The following is a 23,445-nucleotide window of genomic DNA, read 5'->3' on the forward strand; positions in this document are numbered from 1 at the left end:
GCTCCACAAGAGAAGCCACCACAGTGAGAAGCCCGTGCAGCACAAAGAAGAGTAGCCCCTGCTCGCTGCAACTAGAGAAAGCCTGCGTGCAGCAACAAAGACCCAATGCAGCCATAAATAAATAAATAGATAGATAGATAGATAGATAGATAGAGAAAAGGAAAATTATTTCTCCCACTCGACCAAACATATTGCAATTAAACGTCTAAGCAATATAAGCTGCTATAATCCAAACAGAAACAACTTTGTACTGAATATCTGATTCACACAGCCAGAGATCAGTCACTAGGAATTGATCAGGAACACTGAGTTTATTCTAAATAAATATAATTTAAATAAAAGCCAGAAAAAAAGTAAATCTCTCAAAGAAGCCAATAGTTTCTATACTGTATTGTCATAAACAGACCAGCTCACTGTGCACAATCTTAAATTCACCCTACAGGGTGAATATCAGCTCTCACAGCCTGAGATGTCATGCAAGGTCGTGTTCCCATATACAGGTGATATAAAGCAGTGGTTCTCAAAGTGTGGTCCCAAGATCAACACAGCAGCAGCATCTGGGAACTTGTTAGAAATACAAATTTTCAGACCCTACCCCAAACCTTCTGAATCAAACACTTGGAGATGAAGCCCCAGAAATCTGTTTTAACAAACCTTCCAGGTGATTCTAATGAACCACTGATGTGTGAGAGCCACTGATTCTCTAAAGAGAATCTCGACCTCCGAAGGGAGCTACAGGTCTGAACTATCTGGGATCGTCAGTAATTTTTTTTCAAAAACTGAGAGCAATGCTATTCTCATTGGCACAAGCAACAGCAGCTGGAAGTCCTACTGTTACAGTTATAAGCCCCTTTTATTTCATAGTAAATTCAAAGGTATTGATTTTAAACAATGAATAGGACTCTCTGGATATTACAATTATTCCATTCTAGTCCATTATGTTCTCACTTCTATGTTAGGACCCAATGGTCACCACAAATGAAGCCCAGTAAAAGTCCTGCAACATCAGTGATATCAGACAGCACAAAAGTGTACACATGAGCAAGAAGGGAGGAGGGAGAAAGAGAAAAAGAAATAATAGAACAAATGAGAAAAAAATCAAGACCAAAAACCAAAGTTGCAAAAGGGTACTCTCATCCTAAGATGTAACTCTGACTCATTTATAGTCAACAAAAATGACTCATTTTGGGTGCCTATGTTCTCTTCCCTCTATCAAACATTATAATTTTATAATTAAAAACTTACAGGGGGCAGGCTGTGGAGATAAATAAAAGAGCAGATTACACCATACTCCTAATAAACTTATAGACGGTTCTAGACTGAAATGTTTTTGCATTCTTGGCATCCTGACTTTAAAATTCAAGAGAAAAGGAATAGGAAGGTCTGTATCCAACCAAACTATGCTCCACAATAGAACAGCAACACAAAGCCACAGTTATGTACCGAAGTTATACAGCTCTGAAACCAGCAACAACTAATTCATTCTGGAAACACTGATGGAAATCACATTTTTCTCATAAGATACAGTTTTCTTAAAATTTCATTTCTATGTTTGATTTTCCTTTATCCTTGTTTCAGAACCCCAAAACTTACTAACAGATGTTCTTCATTGAAAACTATAGATAATAATTATTTGCGGGACTTCCCTGGTGGTGCGGTGGTTAAAAATCTGCCTGCCAATGCAGGGGACATGGGTTCGAGCCCTGGTCCAGGAAGATCCCACATGCCGCGGAGCAACTAAGCCCGTGCGCCACAACTACTGAGCCTGTGCTCTAGAGCCCATGAGCCACAACTACTGAGGCCACGTGCCACAACTACTGAAGTCCGTGCGCCTAGAGCCTGTGCTCCGCAACAAGAGAAGCCACTGCAATGAGAAGCCCATGCACTGCAACGAAGAGTAGCCCCCACTTGCCGCAACTAGAGAAAGTCCGCGCGCAGCAACGAAGACCCAACACAGCCAACAATAAATAAATAAATAAATAAATTTATTTTAAAAAAGAAAAAAGAGTGATGGGAAGTCTTTGAAGGGTTTAAAAATAATAATAAAATAATTATTTGCAATATACATAGCTTTACAATTTGAGTTATCTAGATATTCATACTGCTTTGGAAGAGATTGTTTTCCTGACCCTTACATAGGACTTTAAGTGGAAAACTGCTTGTGGGTTGATGTAGAAATGTGAAATGATGATAGGTAAAAAACCCACGTGTACTTAAGTCAAAAGTACAATGAGAGTAATAGTACGCATTGGCCAATTTGGGTACACTAGGAAGAGATAGAGAGGATGATACATATGGACTGAAAACTGTAATTCTTTTAATACCATTTTAACTAAATTATATTACTTCAAATTTTGTCCAAGTGGCTTGTATAAGAAAGAAAAATCTCTCAATAACATAGGTCACAAAAAAAGTTTGAGTTAAGATTTATGTACCTGAACCAGAAAAACAATACATGTGTAAAGAATTTGTGTACTTTAAGAAGCATTTACAAAAACATTTTCTGGAGTTTAGGTAAACACTCATCACCATAGTGACTTTCTTAAATTCCCTGGCTGAGAGAAAACATTAGAGTTTTCCTGTCTATTTTCTGTTGGTTAATGTAGGAAAGATATTCTCAAAGACACAGGCATAGTGCTTGATGAAAAAGTACTGAACTAAGAGAATGGTGAAACCTATAAAGAAGCTCAACAAACTCTGAGTAGTACAAATATAAAGACAGAACCATACCTAGACACAAAACAGTAAAATTAACAAAAGCAGTATGAGAGAAAATAATACATCACATAAAGGGGAATATAACTAACAGATTATTTCTCATCAGAAACGATAGAAACCAGAAGACTGTGCAATGACATATTACAAAATTTGGAAAGGAAAATACCAAAGAATTTTATATCCAGCAAAATTATTCTTGAAAAATTAAAGCAAAGAAAAGGTATTTCCAGACAAAAAAAAAAGCTGAGAATTTGTTGCTAGCAAACCTGAGCCACGAAAATACTAAAGAAATTTCTTCAGCCTGAGAGAAATTACACCAGATGGTAACTGGAATTCCAAACCCTCCACTGGGCACTCTGGAAATCCAGTTCTATAAACACAGAAACCTGTATTTTCCTGTATCTTTAAACTCTTCACTGAAGATTCACTACGTCTCCTAATCATTAAAGAGACTTTCACTTAATTTCTTCTATTAAGTTCTTTAAACGTGACTGTTTAAAGCAAAAATTACAACACAATTTTGTTGAGTTTATAATGTATACAGATGTAATATATATGACAGTAATAACCCAAAGCGTGTGGAGGCTGGGGGCACAGAGCTATACTGTATACAAAGGGCTAATTTTGCCATAAGAAAGTCAGCATTGTTTAGACGAACCAAGATGGTGGAGTAGAAGGATATGCTCTCACTCCCTCTTGTGAGAACAGCAGAATCACAATGAGCTGCTGGACAATCATCGACAGGAAGACACTGGAACTCACCAAAAAAGATACCCCACATCCAAAGACAAAGGAGAAGCCACAATGAGATGGTAGGAGGGGCGCAATCACAATAAAATCAAATCCCGTAACTGCTGGGTGGGTGACTCACAGACTGGAGAACACTTATACCACAGTAGTCCACCCACTGGAGCGAAGGTTCTGAGCCCCACGTCAGGCTTCCCAACCTGCGGGTCCAGCAACAGGAGGAGGAATTCCTAGAGAATCAGAGAGTTTGAAGGCTACTGGGATTTGAATGCAGGACTTCGACAGAACTGAAGGAAAGAGAGACGCCACTCTTGGAGGGAACACACAAAGTGGTATGCACATCGGGACACAGGGGAAGGAGCAGTGACCCCGGGGGAGACTGAACCAGACCTACCTGCTAGTGTTGGAGGGTCTCCTGCGGAGGCGGGAGGGTGGCTGTGGCTCACCGTGGGGACAAGGACACTGGCAGCAGAAGTTCTAGGAAGTACTCCTTGGCGTGAGCCCTCCAGGAGTCCGCCATTAGCCCCACCAAAGAGCCCAGGTAGGCTCCAGTGTTGGGTTGCCTCAGGCCAAACAACCAACAGGGAGGGAACACAGCCCCACCCATAAACAGTCCAGTGGATTAAGGTTTTACTGAGCTCTGACCGCCACAGCAACAGTCAGCTCTACCCACCACCAGAGCCTCCCATCAAGCCTCTTAGATAGCCTCAACCACCAGAGGGCAGACAACAGAAGCAAGAAAAACTACAATCCTGCAGCCTGTGGACCAAAAACCACAGTTACAGAAAGACAGGGAAGATGAAAAGGCAGAGGGCTGTGTACCAGATGAAGGAACAAGAAAAAACCCCAGAAAAACAACTAAATGAAGTGGAGATAGGCAACCTTCCAGAAAAAGAATTCAGAATAATGATAATGAAGATGATCCAGGACCTCGGAATAAGAATGGAGGCAAAGATTGAGAAGATGCAAGAAATGATTAACAAAGACCTAGAAAAATTAAAGAACAAACAAACAGAGATGACCAATACAATAACTGAAATGAAAACTACACTAGAAGGAATCAATAGCAGAATAACTGAGGCAGAAGAACGGATAAGTGACCTGGAAGACAGAATGGTGGAATTCACTGCTGCGGAACAGACTAAAGAAAAAAGAATGAAAAGAAATGAAGACAGCCTAAGAGACCTCTGGGACAACATTAAACGCAACAACATTCGCATTATAGGGGTCCCAGAAGGAGAAGAGAGAGAGAAAGGACCAGAGAAAATATTTGAAGAGATTATAGTCGAAAACTTCCCTAACATGGGAAAGGAAATAGCCACCCAAGTCCAGGAAGCGCAGAGAGTCCCATACAGAATAAACCCAAGGAGAAACACGCCGAGACACATAGTAATCAAAGTGGCAAAAATTAAAGACAAAGAAAAATTACTGAAAGCAGCAAGGGAAAAATGACAAATAACATACAAGGGAACTCCCATAAGGTTAACAGCTGATTTCTCAGCAGAAACTCTGCAAGCCAGAAGGGAGTGGCATGATATACTTAAAGTGATGAAAGGGAAGAACCTACAACCAAGATTACTCTACCCAGCAAGGATCTCATTTAGATTTGATGGAGAAATCAAAACCTTTACAGAAAAGCAAAAGCTAAGAGAATTCAGCACCACCAAACCAGCGCTACAACAAATGCTAAAGGAACTTCTCTAAGTGGGAAACACAAGAGAAGAAAAGGACCTACAAAAACAAACCCAAAACAATTAAGAAAATGGTCATAGGAACATACATATCGATAATTACCTTAAACGTGAATGGATTAAATGCCCCAACCAAAAGACACAGACTGGCTGAATGGATACAAAAACAAGACCCATATATATGCTGTCTACAAGAGACCCACTTCAGACCTAGGGACACATACAGACTGAAAGTGAGGGGATGGAAAAAGATATTCCATGCAAATGGAAATCAAAAGAAAGCTGGAGTAGCTATACTCATATCAGATAAAATAGACTTTAAAATAAAGAATGTTACAAGAGACAAGGAAGGACACTACATAATGATCCAGGGATCAATCCAAGAAGAAGATAAAACAATTATAAATATATATGCACCCAACATAGGAGCACCTCAATACATAAGGCAACTGCTAACAGCTATAAAAGAGGAAATCGACAGTAACACAATAATAGTAGGGGACTTTAACACCTCACTTACACCAATGGACAGATCATCCAAAATGAAAATAAATAAGGAAACAGAAGCTTCAAATGACACAATAGACCAGATAGATTTAATTGATATATATAGGACATTCCATCCAAAAACGGCAGATTACACGTTCTTCTCAAGTGCGCACGGAACATTCTCCAGGATAGATCACATCTTGGGTCACAAATCAAGCCTCAGTAAATTTAAGAACATTGAAATCATATCAAGCATCTTTTCTGACCACAACGCTATGAGATTAGAAATGAATTACAGGGAAAAAAACGTAAAAAAGACAAACACATGGAGGCTAAACAATACATTACTAAATAACCAAGAGATCACTGAAGAAATCAAACAGGAAATAAAAAAATACCTAGAGACAAATGACAATGAAAACACGACGACCCAAAACCTATGGGATGCAGCAAAAGCGGTTCTAAGAGGGAAGTTTATAGCTATACAAGCCTACCTAAAGAAACAAGAAAAATCTCAAGTAAACAATCTAACCTTACACCTAAAGAAACTAGAGAAAGAAGAACAAACAAAACCCAAAGTTAGCAGAAGGAAAGAAATCATAAAGATCAGAGCAGAAATAAATGAAATAGAAACAAAGAAAACAATAGCAAAGATCAATAAAACTAAAAGTTGGTTCTTTGAGAAGATAAACAAAATTGATAAGCCATTAGCCAGACTCATCAAGAAAAAGAGGGAGAGGACTCAAATCAATAAAATCAGAAATGAAAAAGGAGAAGTTACAACAGACACTGCAGAAATACAAAACATCCTAAGAGACTACTACAAGCAACTTTATGCCAATAAAATGGACAACCTGGAAGAAATGGACAAATTCTTAGAAAGGTATAACCTTCCAAGACTGAATCAGGAAGAAACAGAAAATATGAACAGACCAATCACAAGTAATGAAATTGAAACTGTGATTAAAAATCTTCCAACAAACAAAAGTCCAGGACCAGATGGCTTCACAGGTGAATTCTATCAAACATTTAGAGAAGAGCTAACACCCATACTTCTCAAACTCTTCCAAAAAATTGCAGAGGAAGGAACTCTCCCAAACTCATTCTATGAGGCCACCATCACCCTGATACCAAAACCAGACAAAGACACTACAAAAAAAGAAAATTACAGACCAATATCACTGATGAATATAGATGCAAAAATCCTCAACAAAATACTAGCAAACAGAATCCAACAACACATTAAAAGGATCATACACCACGATCAAGTGGGATTTATCCCAGGGATGCAAGGATTCTTCAATATACGCAAATCAATCAATGTGATACATCATATTAACAAATTGAAGAATAAAAACCATATGATCATCTCAATAGATGCAGAAAAAGCTTTTGACAAAATTCAACACCCATTTCTGATAAAAACTCTCCAGAAAGTGGGCATAGAGGGAACCTACCTCAACATAATAAAGGTCATATATGACAAACCCACAGCAAACATCATTCTCAATGGTGAAAAACTGAAAGCATTTCCTCTAAGATCAGGAACGAGACAAGGATGTCCACTCTCACCACTATTATTCAACATAGTTCTGGAAGTCCTAGCCACGGCAATCAGAGAAGAAAAAGAAATAAAAGGAATACAAATTGGAAAAGAAGAAGTAAAACTGTCACTGTTTGCGGATGACATGATACTATACATAGAGAATCCTAAAACTGCCACCAGAAAACTGCTAGAGCTAATTAATGAATATGGTAAAGTTGCAGGTTACAAAATTAATGCACAGAAATCTCTTGCATTCCTATACACTAATGATGAAAAATATGAAAGAGAAATTATGGAAACACTCCCAGTTACCATTGCAACAAAAAGAATAAAATACCTAGGAATAAACCTACCTAGGGAGACAAAAGACCTGTATGCAGAAAACTATAAGACACTGATGAAAGAAATTAAAGATGATACCAACAGATGGAGAGATATACCATGTTCTTGGATTGGAAGAATCAACATTGTGAAAATGAGTATACTACCCAAAGCAATCTACAGATTCAATGCAATCCCTATCAAATTACCAATGGCACTTTTTACGGAGCTAGAACAAATCAACTTAAAATTTGTATGGAGACACAAAAGACCCCGAATAGCCAAAGCAGTCTTGAGGCAAAAAAATGGAGCTGGAGGAATCAGACTCCCTGACTTCAGACTATACTACAAAGCTACAGTAATCAAGACAATATGGTACTGGCACAAAAACAGAAACGTAGATCAATGGAATAAGATAGAAAGCCCAGAGATTAACCCACGCACCTATGGTCAACTAATCTATGACAAAGGAGGCAAAGATATACAATGGAGAAAAGACAGTCTCTTCAATAAGTGGTGCTGGGAAAACTGGACAGCTACATGTAAAAGAATGAAATTAGAATACTCCCTAACACCATACACAAAAATAAACTCAAAATGGATTAGAGACCTAAATATAAGACTGGACACTATAAAACTCTTAGAGGAAAACATAGGAAGAACACTCTTTGACATAAATCACAGCAAGATCTTTTTTGATCCACCTCCTAGAGTAATGGAAATAAAAACAAAAATAAACAAATGGGACCTAATGAAACTTCAAAGCTTTTGCACAGCAAAGGAAACCATAAACAAGACGAAAAGACAACCCTCAGAATGGGAGAAAATATTTGCAAATGAATCAACGGACAAAGGATTAATCTCCAAAATATATAAACAGCTCATTCAGCTCAATATCAAAGAAACAAACACCCCAATCCAAAAATGGGCAGAAGACCTAAATAGACATTTCTCCAAAGAAGACATACAGACGGCCACGAAGCACATGAAAAGCTGCTCAACATCACTAATTATTAGAGAAATGCAAATCAAAACTACAATGAGGTATCACCTCACTCCTGTTAGAATGGGCATCATCAGAAAATCTACAAACAACAAATGCTGGAGAGGGTGTGGAGAAAAGGGAACCCTCTTGCACTGTTGGTGGGAATGTAAATTGATACAGCCACTATGGAGAACAATATGGAGGTTCCTTAAAAAACTAAAAATAGAATTACCATATGACCCAGCAATCCCACTACTGGGCATATACACAGAGAAAACCGTAATTCAAAAAGACACATGCACCCGAATGTTCATTGCAGCACTATTTACAATAGCCAGGTCATGGAAGCAACCTAAATGCCCATCAAGAGACGAATGGATAAAGAAGTTGTGGTACATATATACAATGGAATATTACTCAGCCATAAAAAGGAACGAAATTGAGTCATTTGTTGAGACGTGGATGGATCTAGAGACTGTCATACAGAGTGAAGTAAGTCAGAAAGAGAATAACAAATATCGTATATTAATGCATGTATGTGGAACCTAGAAAAATGGTACAGATGAGCCAGTTTGCAGGGCAGAAGTTGAGACACAGATGTAGAGAATGGACATATGGACACCAAGGGGGGAAAACTGCGGTGAGGTGGGGATGGTGGTGTGCTGAATTGGGCGATTGGGATTGACATGTATACACTGATGTGTATAAAACTGATGCCTAATAAGAACCTGCAGTATAAAAAAACAAACAAAACAACTAATACTAAACTTTCATTGGGTTATTTGTATGGAAATATGTTAATATAAATGTTTCAGACATTACATGAAATTTCTAAAAATCTTATATTTGTATTTGTATGGAAATATGTATGGAAATATGTTAATATAAATGTTTCAGACATTACAGGAAACTTCTAAAAATCTTATATGTTCTGGTATAATGTTATAAGTAATAATCCTAGTTATTACTTTAAAATGTATATCTCAGAAATAACTAATTTTCTTGTCAACTGCATTATTATGAACTTTCATCAAATCTTTAACCATGGTCATTTTTAAGTCTTTTGTCATTTACAGACAGTTCTGGTGTACTCTGATGATTTTGCAAATATGTTCCTATAAAAGGGTTTCATCTTCAAGAAATTCATGGAAAAGACTCTGACAAGTACAGGTTTCTGGTAACTGACTGTACTGCTGAACTGAATGAATAAGCATTTTCAGAACTCTAATGAAAAACTGATGAACTCATAAAAGTGCTAACAAAAGATCAAGATGAAAAAAAAATTAATTACATGGGACTGAGTGAACTGATGAGGATGAGTATAATTTTTGTGACTTTCTGTCTGAATTAAAAAAAAAAAAATCCCACAAGGACTCAGAGGCAAAGAATATACAAATCAATTTTCACTGCAAAGTAAAGGAGCTGTTACAGTGGAGGATTACTGGACTGAATGTCAATATTATGACATAGTATGAGTGTGTTTCATGTTTGGTAATTGCAATCATTGTTGCTTTTGTTGTGGTCATCCATGTACAATGCTTGGTGTCAGTCTATTTATCTCTTGTAAAAATAAAATACAGTGTGTGTGTGTGTGTGTGTGTGTGTGTGGAAAAAAGAAAAAAAAAAAAGAATAATGCCAACCCAAAAAAAAAAAAAAAAAAGAGTTCGCATGTGAGGGGCTAAACGAGATTATGTGAACACGTGTGTGCACACTCACGTATGTGTTCGCGTGTGTATGGGAGAGGGCACACCGTGGCTTCAGTGCCATTAAAAAAGCACATGAAGTGGTGATAGTGACGACTGTTTTCCTCAGATTAGGCTGTCTGACGTAATGGGAGATCTTCAAGTGGTGAAAGGAAACAAATGTCACGGGAAGAAGGTTTAAAGTGCAGATTCAAAAGAATCCCAGCACAAGAAAGGCGAAGGAAACCTGCCCCGTGCCCGGCACATTGGGGGCATGCAAAAGCAGTTTCCCACGTGGGGAACGAAATCACAGTAGGGGAGGAAGAGGGAGTGGGGAGATGACATTTGAGGACATACTTATGGACGAATTCACAGTCCAGTCTGAACTGAGTCTTATGTGCATCAGCTGTGATTTGCCAAAGACTTCCTGGAGCAAGCAGATCTGTGATAATGCCTGTTAGCGACCAACCCTCGCAAGATCTTCTCCTTTACCTCTGGTAACCGCCACGTGGGATGCGGTGGAATGTGTCTGTGGAATGTGTTTGCAGACCGGAAAGGGCTGAGAGAGGAGGGCAGATGTGGGAAGAGGCAGTAGGAACCAAGAGTAGCCAGAGCACCGTCCTCAGAGAAGGGGAAATCGTGTGGAGTCAAGAGTCTGAGGATCTTAGCTCCCAGGCAAATGCAGGATGTGATGAGATAAGCAGGGCAAGGCATGGCGAGCTGCAGCCACGTTTTCGGAGGATAATTTGGCAGCACCCGGGGGTGGGGGTGGGAAAGCTAAGAGGGTAGTGGTTGCACCCAAGAAAGGAGGTGCATGAAGAATCAAGGGCCTTGGTCTTGGATTTGTTGGGGGAATTCCCAGGAATTCCTGGGAGGAGCATCCTGGGAGAAAACTGATGCAGAAGGGAAAGTCCAGTCATTCCTTAGGGGTCTGGAGCAGGGATGCACACAACATTTTGGCTCCTGGAAGACAATGGGCATTGGGAAGGGGAATGAGTAGGATTTGTGGGATGATGAGGAATTGAGTGAGGACATAAGAGTTCCATCTAAAATAGGGAGCAGCCCACAAATGAATGGTAAGAAGGGTGTAGGAAGGGAGTGAGGGGTCACAGGCTGAGAATGCTTTTAGGCACAACCTCTGGGTCATATTCATTTCAGTGGCCACCTTGCTGTCCTATTGTAGGATGTTATTTTATGTTTTCAACTCTTATAGAACATTTGGAAATAACACTTGGAAATTGGGAATTTTCCTCCCAACAGTGAAGTAACTCCCAGGTCGCCATAGTCTTTGTATAACATTGGATACGTTTCTAGAGGAGCCTAAAGTCTACAGGAAGAGTGGTGACGAGGGGGAGCTCTGTCTTAAGTGAACGTGAGACGTGGAGGGAGGGCAGGAGTGGAGGGACTGGCTGGGTGTGCATCTGCTTATTTTGCAAAAAGAAACACGGAAAGGAGAAACCGTAAAGTGACATCTCAGATCTTTTCTTAATTAAGGTAAAATATGCATAAAATAGACCTTTTAAGCCATTTTTAAGTGTACGGTTCACTAGCATTAAGTATCTTCACACTGTTGCGCCACTGTTGCTACCATCCATCTCCAGAACTGTTTTCATCCCCCAGACTGAAACTCCGCCCCCAATTAAACAACAACTCCCCATTCCCCCTTCCAGCCCTGACAGTCACCATTCTACTTTCCATCTCTATGAATTTGACTACTATAGGTATCTCAAATAAATGGAATTATATTAAAAAAAAAAAAAAAGTTTTACTGAGCTCCGTCCACCAGAGCAACAGTCAGCTCTACCCGCCACCAGTCCCTCCCATCAGGAAACTTGCACAAGCCTCTTAGATAGCCTCACCCACCACAGGGAAGACAGCAGAAGCAAGAACAACTACAATCCTGCAGCCTGTGGAACAAAAACCACATTCACAGAAAGACAGACAAGATGAAAAGGCAGAGGGCTATGTACCAGATAAAGGAACAAGATAAACCGCCAGAAAAACAACTAAATGAAGTGGAGATAAGCAACCTTCCAGAAAAAGAATTCAGAATAATGATAGTGAAGATGATCCAGGACCTCGGAAAAAGAATGGAGGCAAAGATCGAAAAGATGCAAGAAATATTTAACAAAAACCTAGAAGAAATAAAGAACAAACAAACAGAGATGAACAATACAATAACTGAAATGAAAACTACACTACAAGGAATCAATAGCAGAAGAACTGAGGCAGAAGAACGGATAAGTGACCTGGAAGACAGAATGGTGGAATTCACTGCTGTGGAACAGAATAAAGAAAAAAGAATGAAAAGAAATGAAGACGGCCTAAGAGACCTCTGGGGCAACATTAAACACAACAACATTCGCATTATAGGGGTCCCAGAAGGAGAAGAGAGAGAGAAAGGACCAGAGAAAATATTTGAAGAGATTACAGTCGAAAACATCCCTAACATGGGAAAGGAAATAGCCACCCAAGTCCAGGAAGCACAGAGAGTCCCATACAGGATAAACCCAAGGAGAAACACGCCGAGACACATAGTAATCAAATTGGCAAAAATTAAAGACAAAGAAAAATTATTAAAAGCAGCAAGAGAAAAACGACAAATAACATACAAGGGAACTCCCATAAGATTAACAGCTGATTTCTCAGCAGAAACTCTACAAGCCAGAAGGGAGTGGCATGATATACTTAAAGTGATGAAAGGGAAGAAACTACAACCAAGATTACTCTACCCGACAAGGATCTCATTCAGATTCCATGGAGAAATCAAAAGCTTTACAGACAAGCAAAAGCTAAGAGAATTCAGCACCACCTAACCAGCTCTACAACAAATGCTAAAGGAACTTCTCTAAGTGGGAAACACAAGAGAAGAAAAGGACCTACAAAAACAAACCCAAAACAATTAAGAAAATGGTCATAGGAGCATACATATCGATAATTACCCTAAACGTGAATGGATTAAATGTTCCAACCAAAAGACACAGGCTTGCAGAATGGATACAAAAACAAGACCCATATATATGCTGTCTACAAGAGACCCACTTCAGACCTAGGAACACATTCAGACTGAAAGTGAGGGGATGGAAAAAGATATTCCATGCAAATGGAAATCAAAAGAAAGCTGGAGTAGCAATACTCATATCAGATAAAATAGACTTTAAAATAAAGAATGTTACAAGAGACAAGGAAGGACACTACATAATGATCAGGGGATCAATCCAAGAAGAAGATACAACAATTATAAATATATATGCACCCAACATAGGAGCACCTCAATACATAAGGCAACTGCTAACAGCTAAAAGAGGAAATCGACACTGACACAATAATAGTGGGGGTCTTTAACAACTCACTTACACCAATGGACAGATCACTCAAAATGAAAATAAATAAGGAAACAGAAGCTTCAAATGACACAATAGACCAGATAGATTTAATTGACATTTATAGGACATACCATCCAAAAAGAGCAGATTACACTTCTTCTCAAGTGCACACAGAACATTCTCCAGGACAGATCACATCTTGGGTCACAAATCAAGCCTCAGTAAATTTAAGAAAACTGAAATCATATCAAGCATCTTTTCTGACCACAACGCTATGAGATTAGAAATGAATTAACAGGGAAAAAAACGTAAAAAACACAACATGTGGAGGCTAAACAATACGTTACTAAATAACCAAGAGATCACTGAAGAAATCAAGGAGGAAATCAAACAATACCTAGAGACAAATGACAATGAAAACACGACGATCCAAAACCTATGGGATGCAGCAAAAGCAGTTCTAAGAGGGAAGTTTATAGCTATACAAGCCTACCTCAAGAAACAAGAAAAATCTCAAATAAACAATCTAACCTTACACCTAAAGGAACTAGAGAAAGAACAAAGAAAACCCAAAGTTAGCAGAAATCATAAAGATCAGAGCAGAAATAAATGAAATAGAAACAAAACAATGGCAAAGATCAATAAAACTGAAAGTTGGTTCTTTGAGAAGATAAAGAAAATTGATAAACCATTAGCCAGACTCATCAAGAAAAAGAGGGAGAGGACTCAAATCAATAGAATTAGAAATGAAAAAGGAGAAGTAATCACTGACACTGCAGAAATACAAATGATCATGAGAGATTACTACAAGCAGCTCTATGCCAATAAAAGGGACAACCTGGAAGAAATGGACAAATTCTTAGAAAGGTATAACCTTCCAAGACTGAACCAGGAAGAAATAGAAAATATGAGCAGACAAATCACAAGTAATGAAATTGAAACTCTGATTAAAAATATTCCAACAAACAAAAGTCCAGGACCAGATGGCTTCACAGGTGAATTCTATCAAACATTTAGAGAAAAGCTAACACCCATCCTTCTCAAACTCTTCCAAAAATTTGCAGAGGAAGGAACACTCCCAAACTCATTCTATGAGGCCACCATCACCCTGATACCAAAACCAGACAAAGATACTACAAAAAAAGAAAATTACAGACCCATATCACTGATGAATATAGATGCAAAAATCCTCAACAAAATACTAGCAAACAGAATCCAACAACACATTAAAAGGATCATGCACCATGATCAAGTGGGATTTATCCCAGGGATGCAAGGATTCTTCAATATACGCAAATCAATCAATGTGATACACCATATTAACAAATTGAAGAATAAAAACCATATGATCATCTCAATAGATGCAGAAAAACCTTTTGACAAAATTCAACACCCATTTATGATAAAAACTCTCCAGAAAGTGGGCAAAGAGGGAACCTACCTCAACATAATAAAGGCCATATTCGACAAACCCACAGCAAACATCATTCTCAATGGAGAAAAACTGAAAGCATTTCCTCTAAGATCAGGAACAAGACAAGGATGTCCACTCTCACCACTATTATTCAACATAGTTTTGGAAGTCCTAGCCATGACAATCAGAGAAGAAAAAAAAATAAAAGGAATACCAATTGGAAAAGAAGAAGTAAAACTGTCACTGTTTGCAGATGACATGATACTATACATAGAGAATCCTAAAGATGCCACCAGAAAACTACTAGAGCTAATCAATGAATGTGGTAAAGTTGCAGGATACAAAATTAATGCACAGAAATCTCTTGCATTCCTAAACACTAATGATGAAAAATCTGAAAAAGAAATTAAGGAAACACTCCCAGTTAACATTGCAACAAAAAGAATAAAATACCTAGGAATAAATCTACCTAGGGAGACAGAAGACCTGTATGCAGAAAACTATAAGACACTGATGAAAGAAATTAAAGATGATACCAACAGATGGAGAGATATACCATGTTCTTGGATTGGAAGAATCAATATTGTGAAAATGACTATACTACCCAAAGCAATCTACAGATTCAATGCAATCCCTATCAAATTACTAATGGCATTTTTTACGGAACTAGAACAAAAAATCTTAAAATTTGTATGGAGACACAAAAGACCCCGAATAGCCAAAGCAGTCTTGAGGGAAAAAAACGGAGCTGGAGGAATCAGACTCCCTGACTTCAGACTATACTACAAAGCTACAGTAATCAAGACAATATGGTACTGGCACAAAAACAGAAACATAGATCAATGCAACAAGTTAGAAAGCCCAGAGATAAACCCACGCACCTATAGTCAACTAATCTATGACAAAGGAGGCAAGGATATACAATGGAGAAAAGACAGTCTCTTCAATAAGTGGTGCTGGGAAAACTGGACAGCTACATGTAAAAGAATGAAATTAGAACATTCTCTAACACCATACACAAAAATAAACTCAAAATGGATTCGAGACCTAAATGTAAGACCAGACACTATAAAACTCTTAGAGGAAAATATAGGAAGAACACTCTTTGACATAAATCACAGCCAGATCTTTTTTGACCCACCTCCTAGAGTAATGGAAATAAAAACAAAAATAAACAAATGGGACCTAATGAAACTTAAAAGCTTTTGCACAGCAAATGAAACCGTAAACAAGACTAAAAGACAACCTTCAGAATGAGAGAAAATATTTGCAAATGAATCAACGGACAAAAGATTAATCTGCAAAATATATAAACAGCTCATGCAGCTCAACATTAAAGAAATAAACAACCCAATCCAAAAATGGGCAGAAGACCTAAATAGACATTTCTCCAAAGAAAACATACAGATGGCTAAGAAGCACATGAAAACTGCTCAACATCACTAATTGTTAGAGAAATGCAAATCAAAACTACAGTGAGGTATCACCTCACACCAGTTAGAATGGGCATCATCAGAAAATCTACAAACAACAAATGCTGGAGAGGGTGTGGAGAAAAGGGAACCCTCTTGCACTGTTGGTGGGAATGTAAATCGATACAGCCACTATGGAGAACACTATGGAGGTTCCTTAAAAAACTAAAAATAGAATTACCATATGATCCAGCAATCCCACTACTGGGCATATACCCAGAGAAAACCATAATTCAAAAAGACACATGCACCCCAATGTTCACTGCAGCACTATTTACAATAGCCAGGTCATGGAAGCAACCTAAATGCCCATCGACAGACGAATGGATAAAGAAGTTGTGGTACATGTATACAGTGGAACATTACTCAGCCATTAAAAGGAACGAAACTGAGTCATTTGTTGAGACGTGGATGGATCTAGAGACTGTCATACAGAGTGAAGTAAGTCAGAAAGAGAAAAACAAATATCGTATATTAATGCATTTATGTGGAACCTAGAAAAATGGTACAGATGAACCGGTGTGCAGGGCAGAATTTGAGACACAGATGTAGAGAACAAACATATGGACACCAAGGGGGGAAAGCCGCGGGGGGGGTTGGGGATGGTGGTGTGCTGAATTGGGCGATTGGGATTGACATGTATACACTGATGTGTATAAAACTGATGACTAATAAGAACCTGCTGTATAAAAAAATAAATTAAATAAAATTCAAAAATTAATTTTAAAAAGTCAGCATTAACTTGAAGTAAATTATGACAAAAAGATGTAATCACTAGAGAAACACTAAAAAACAACCAAAAAATTAGACTAAATGTCAGTAGAATACTTAAAATTTTACACTAAAAAATATTTGTGTAATACAGAAGAAAGCAGTATAAGAAGAATAGAAAGAAATCAAAAGAGATGAAAAAAAAGAAATTACACCTGAAACTAATATGATGTTATAATACATTACATGTCAATTATTCCTCAATTTAAAAAAAAAGATAGCAAGATGAGACAAATAGAAAACACAGAGCAAAATGGCAGACCTAAGTCCACAATGGATAATTACATTAAATGTGAATTAATTAAACACTCTAATCAAAAAGCAGGGATTTTTTACACTAGATTAAAAAGTATAAACAAGATCTGACCTACATACTTTAAATATCCAACAAACGCACTTTATATTCAAAGATTCAAATGAACCAGAAGTTTTACTTATGGAAAATATATACTATCCAAGCAATAAAACATGAGAGTACGAGAGTGGCTATATATTATTATCAGACAAAATAGACTTAAGGTAAAGGATATTTCTAGAAACAAAGAGAGACAGTTCATATATACACTAATATGTATAAAATAGACAACTGATAAGAACCTGCTGTATAAAAAAATAAATAAAATTCAAAAATTCATAAAAAAGAGAGACAGTTCATACAGAAAAGGGTACCTACAGCTGGAAAAAAGAACATTTAGAAATGTTATACAACAAAGAGCAGAATCACAAAATAAATGAAATAAAAGCTAACAGAAAGGAAAGAACAAAAACAATCAACAGTTATAGAGATTTCAAACTCCTAAGAATAACTGACAAAACATCTCTGTAGAAAATTCATACAGATATAGATTATTTGAATAACACTATCAATCAACTTGACCAAATTTACATCTATAGAACATTCCTCCCCCAAAACAGCAGAATACACATTCTCTTCAAATGCACATGGTATATTCTCAAGGACAGATCATATGCTGGGCAATGAAATGAACCTCAATAAATTTAAAAGCATTCTAATCATACAAAGTATGTTCTATGATTACAATGTAATTTAACCAGAAATAACTTACAGAAAGAAATAACCCGTAGATCAAAGAGGAAAACACAAGGGAAATTAGAAAATATTTTTAGTTAAATGGAAATGAAGATACAATATATCAAAATTTGTGACATAGCTAATGATCTAGCTTTCTACTTTATGAAACTACAAAAAAGAGCAAATAAAACTGAAAGCAAGCAGAAGTAAATAAAATAGCAGAAATAAAGGAAATTGAATACAGAAAAACAATAAAGTCAATGACCCCAAAAGAAACCAATGAAACTAATAAAAAGATTAATAAAATTGAAAGCTTCGCGCCAGACCACTCCAGAAAAAAGAGATTAAGACACAAATTATCAATGGCAGGAATGTAAGAGGGGCTTGCTCTACACTTCTTACAAACAATAAAAGGACAGTGAGGAGACACTGTGAACAACTTGATGTCAATAAATTTGATAATTTAGATAAATGGACAAATCCTTAAATGGCAAATGACAAAAGCTCATATAAGAAAGAGATAACTAGGACTTCCCTGGTGGTGCAATGGTTAAGAATCCGCCTGCCAATGCAGGGGACACGGGTTCAAGTCCTGGTCTGGGAAGATCCCACATACCACAGGGCAACTAAGCCCGTGCGCCACAACTACTGAGCCTGCGCTCTAGAGCTCATGAGCCACAACTACTGAGCCCGCATGCCACAACTACTGAAGCCCACGCGCCTAGAGCTGTGCTCCGCAACAAGAGAAGCCACCGCAATGAGAAGCCCATGCACTGCAATGAACAGCAGTCCCCGCTTGCCGCAACTAGAGAAAGCCTGTGCACAGCAACAAACACCCAACGCAGCCAAAAACAAATAAATTAAATAAATAAATTTTTTAAAAAAAGAAAGCGATAACCTGATAATCCTACATCCATTTTTCAAAAAAAACATTCCTACAAAGAAAACTCCAAGTCTAAATGTATTTACTGGCAAATTCTACCAAACCTTAATACCAAACATTGATACCAAATCTAGGCAACAACTTTACAAGAAAACTATAGACAAATAACACTCATGAACACAGAAGTAAAAATCATTAACAAAACATTAGCAAATTGAATCCACTTAATATAAAAAGATTTTATATACCATGACCAAGTGGAGTTTATTCCCAGGAATGAAAAGTTGCTTTAATATTCCAAAATTAAAGGGATACATTGTATTGAGAGAATAAAGAAGAAAAACAATATGACCTTCTCAACAGCCATAGAAAAAGCATCTGACAAACCACACACTTATGACAAAAATCTAATAAAGGACATCTACAGAAAACACATAGGTAATATATTTAATGGTGAAACACTGAGTGCTTTCTACCTAAGGTCAGGAATAAGACAAGCATATCTGCTCTCACCACTTCTTTCAACATTGTATTAGCAGTATTAGCCAGTATAATATAGCAAGGAAAAGAAATAAAAGGCAATATAGAAGGGAAAAAAAGAAGTATAACTCTCTTTATTCACAGACAGTATGAAGAGGAACAGAGAAAATCTTGAAGAACCTATAAAAGAAGTTACTCCAACTAATAAGTTACATTAACAAGGTTATAGGATAAAAGGCCAAATAAAACCACATAAAAAAACCAACTTTTTGTTTGTTTGTTTTATTTCTAAACATAACAACTAGAAATCAATTTAAAAATTATTTTAAAACCCTTTCATAATAGCATCAAGAAATATTAAAAACTCAGTGATATATTTAACAAAATGTGTGCACGACATGGACACCAAAATCTAAAAACTATTGCTAAGAGAAACTAAAGAACATCAAATAAATGGAAAGATATACCATACTCATGGATTAAGGACTTAATATCAAAATGGCAGTTCTTCACAAACTGATCAACAAATTAGAAGCAATCTCTATCAAAATAAGCTTTCTCTTCTTCAGCCAAGCCACTAATTATCCCTTCCAACCCAACTCCTCCACTGTACATTCTGGAATTCCAATTCTATGGTTAAAATCCTCTGTATTTCCCTGTGTCTTCAAACTCTTCACTGAAGCTTCACATCTCCTCGTCATTAAATTAAAGAGCCTTTCCCTAGGACACTGCTTGGCCCTGTACTACTATCAAAGCAGAGAATGAGATATCTACATCCCACACCTTAAGAGTCCAGTGTTGGTCTTGATTATCTTCATCATTCCTCAAAGCCATTTCTGGACCATTCTTTCCCTCTTATAAAAAATGTTTGCTTACCCAAGCTCAAATCAACAATACCACCTTCCACTATCTACTTCTCAACCAATTAGCACTTAAGTCACTTTCCCCCCTTCATTAAGACTTTACACCCATATCAGGCCTCATATCATCACCTCAGAGCTTGCCATTCAACAGCCTGTCTATTCTTTGGCCTTGTTATCAACAGGGAGGTTCTATTCCATTGTCAACATTTGTTTAATGTAAGTCTTCCCTGCTAGACTAAGCTCCATGAAGATAGACACCAGAGCTGTCTTGTTCACTGCTGAATGCCAAGCACATAGCATAATGCATACTCTTAAATAAGGTGTTTTTTCATCCCCACTAAATGCAAATACCGAGGGGTACTAGCAGGCCTCTGTGACTTACAAAAGAACTAACAAGGACAATAAAGTGTCTGGGAATCATACACTAAAAAAAAAAATCAGAGGATGTTTTTCTGAGAGAAAGTATTTGTTGGATGAATAAATAAAGGAAAATGGTAACAGCTATCTTAAAATACAAGAAGGTCAAACATATAGAAAAGGAAAGATTGATAATTCTGAGACTTGGGATGAGGAATTGGCTCTGCTACTAATTAGTGGCTTTATTCAATGTTACTGGCCCTCTGTCTGCTCATCTATAAATTAAAGGCATTAGACCTTCTGGATTCGAAAACATTCTCTTTCATTCATGTCTAAACAGTGCTCCTGATGTAGAAAGTAGCCCAACAAGTGTGTTATAAGAAAGCAACCTGAGGACCTAGAGCTATCAAAATATGAATGAAGTTACCTTACAAAAAATATACTCTAAGAATACTAAGAGATCTAGCAGAGCTTCATACCTGGTTGGACTAGATCAGAAGTAAGCAAACTATAACCCACAGGGCAGCCACTGTTTATGTAATAAATAAAGTTTCACTGGGACACAGCTACACCCATTTGTTCAAGGACTGTCTGTGACTGCTTTTTCCTGCTACAAAGGCAGAGTTGGATACCAGTCAACATACGGCCCACAAAGCCTAAAATATTTATTATCTGGCACCTTAAGAAAAAGTTTGCTGACCCTGGTCTGTATGATCTAAAAGGTTCATTTTATATTATTATACACTGAAGATGAAAAGAGTTGCATTAAAATGCTCTTAAATAGAGTATAGGGATAAAACAGGAAAAAAGAGTAAGTAGAGAAAACAGATCAAACATGATCTCAGTTCATCTCCTGGTGATTACACTATCTTCTCTCTCTCTGAGTTAGTGGATGGCTCATCTTCCAATCACTGAAACCTTCTATTCCAAGAATACACAAGATAAAACAAGCATTAAAAATTTAACACGCACCTGCCCTCCTTCACTTTTTGTGCATTCCCTTGACATATGAAGTTTTCAATGTAGCCATCACTGCAGTTGATTTTTGACCAGTCTGGGTCACAAACATCCAAGAAGTGAGGCCGCAGTCTGCCTATCGAATACTTGGCAATATCAGTCAGGGACTGACTAGCAGCTGCACCAAATAAAAATGTTCCAATGGCTTTGTAAATAGTGGCTATGTAGTTATTCCTGATAAAGGAATTCGAGTGCAAGAGGTTAAAGTAAACAGATAGGGTTTCTCCAACAATCATCTGAAAAAAAAAAACAGAAAAATAATATGTTAAAGCAGCAACCAGGCACTTTAAACAAAGTAAAAAATAGAAAAGAAAATGGTAAATCACAATAAAATATTTGTTTTAAAAATACCTCCCCCCTTTTTTCCTTTTCAAATGGAGAACAGGATATCTAATTCTAGACCACAAAAAAAGGTATCAGATCAACTGATACTTTGCTTACAGAGCAATGGCAAAGCCAAAATAATTTCAAAGTCTACCTTGAAACAATAAAACCTTATTTCTTTTCTTATATTCAATTAAACTGAGCCTTAATAAGTAGACAGTGATATATCATGGAGGATAAAAACCATGGTTTTTCAAAGAATACAAACTTCCCAATTAGAATATCCCTTACAATAAGTACTTTTATCTGACAGAGTCTGCATTTGCATCAAACATTCCTTTGAATCAAAAATATTCATCATGTTAAAAAGGGTAAAACAGTCCCACAGAGAGGAAAAAGCCAATATAATAAAAGCAGGGATCAAACACAGAGGCCAAAGGGTACAGAGGGCAGAGATCAGCTGTCAAGGCCTCCCAGTCCTGCCTCTCCGGAGACATTTAGGGCTGGCTTCCTTAACAAGTCTCATTAAAAGACCAAACACACACTTGATGCTCTCCTTCTCCAAGACAACATTTCAAGTGATTCCTTCCTCTTTAATTTTCACTGACTTTTGTAAAATGGGAGTCAGAGGCTTCCCAGATTCTATTAGAGTGTGTGTGTGAGCACGCACCAGTGTAATTATTTTAAAGGCATAAAAAGGTTTTCAAATACTTCCCAAGTTCACAGGCCAATATTCTGAAAAATTTGAAAAAATACTGAATGGCAACATTACAAAAAATTACAATTGCTGATAAAATAAGCCATGCTCTAGCTACCTGAGACCAAAATAAACACTTAAACAAAAAAAATTCTGCTTGCTAATTTATGTTGGGGGTGGATATAAATCACAAAGTTTCACTTAAGAGTTTCACTGCTTCCTCTTAAATTTACATAAACAATTTTACAAAGCATTCAAACATTTCCATTAGTGACGACTAATTGTCTTCAGGGTGAGCCTTACCACAGATGAAATAAATGGTTGCCTCCTGAAAGGGATTTCAAGAACCTGATATCAAAAATTTTTTCCTCATCTGGCTCAAAGGCTCCTAGAATTCCATAATTAGAATGTTATACCTTTGACAACTAGACTATGAACTCTACAAAAGCAAGAATGAATTTTTAGTTGAATAGAAAGCTAGTACCACCATAGTGACCTAAAACAGAGCTGGTGGTCAGTAAATTTCAATTCAAGGTGCTGCCTCTTGGGTAAAAAGTAAACACCCTTAGTTTAAACACGTTAAACCCCACAGAAATATATTCCTCATTGTAATCCTTAATGTGAATGA

At 37.3% G+C, this 23,445-nt stretch overlaps 1 protein-coding gene across 2 annotated transcripts in view; it reads right to left on the bottom strand.

Moving 5' to 3' along the window:
* PLPP1 (phospholipid phosphatase 1) overlaps positions 1-23,445 on the bottom strand; it is a 121,710-nt gene that overhangs the window by 27,641 nt on the left and 70,624 nt on the right. For both annotated transcript variants that reach the window (XM_007195592.3, XM_007195593.2), the window contains exon 3: positions 21,752-22,032. In XM_007195592.3, coding sequence (XP_007195654.2) covers positions 21,752-22,032 — 281 coding nt within the window. The remainder of the gene's footprint in view (positions 1-21,751; positions 22,033-23,445) is intronic.

Source organism: Balaenoptera acutorostrata, chromosome 2, assembly GCF_949987535.1.
Source record: "Balaenoptera acutorostrata chromosome 2, mBalAcu1.1, whole genome shotgun sequence".
NCBI lineage: Eukaryota > Metazoa > Chordata > Mammalia > Artiodactyla > Balaenopteridae > Balaenoptera > Balaenoptera acutorostrata.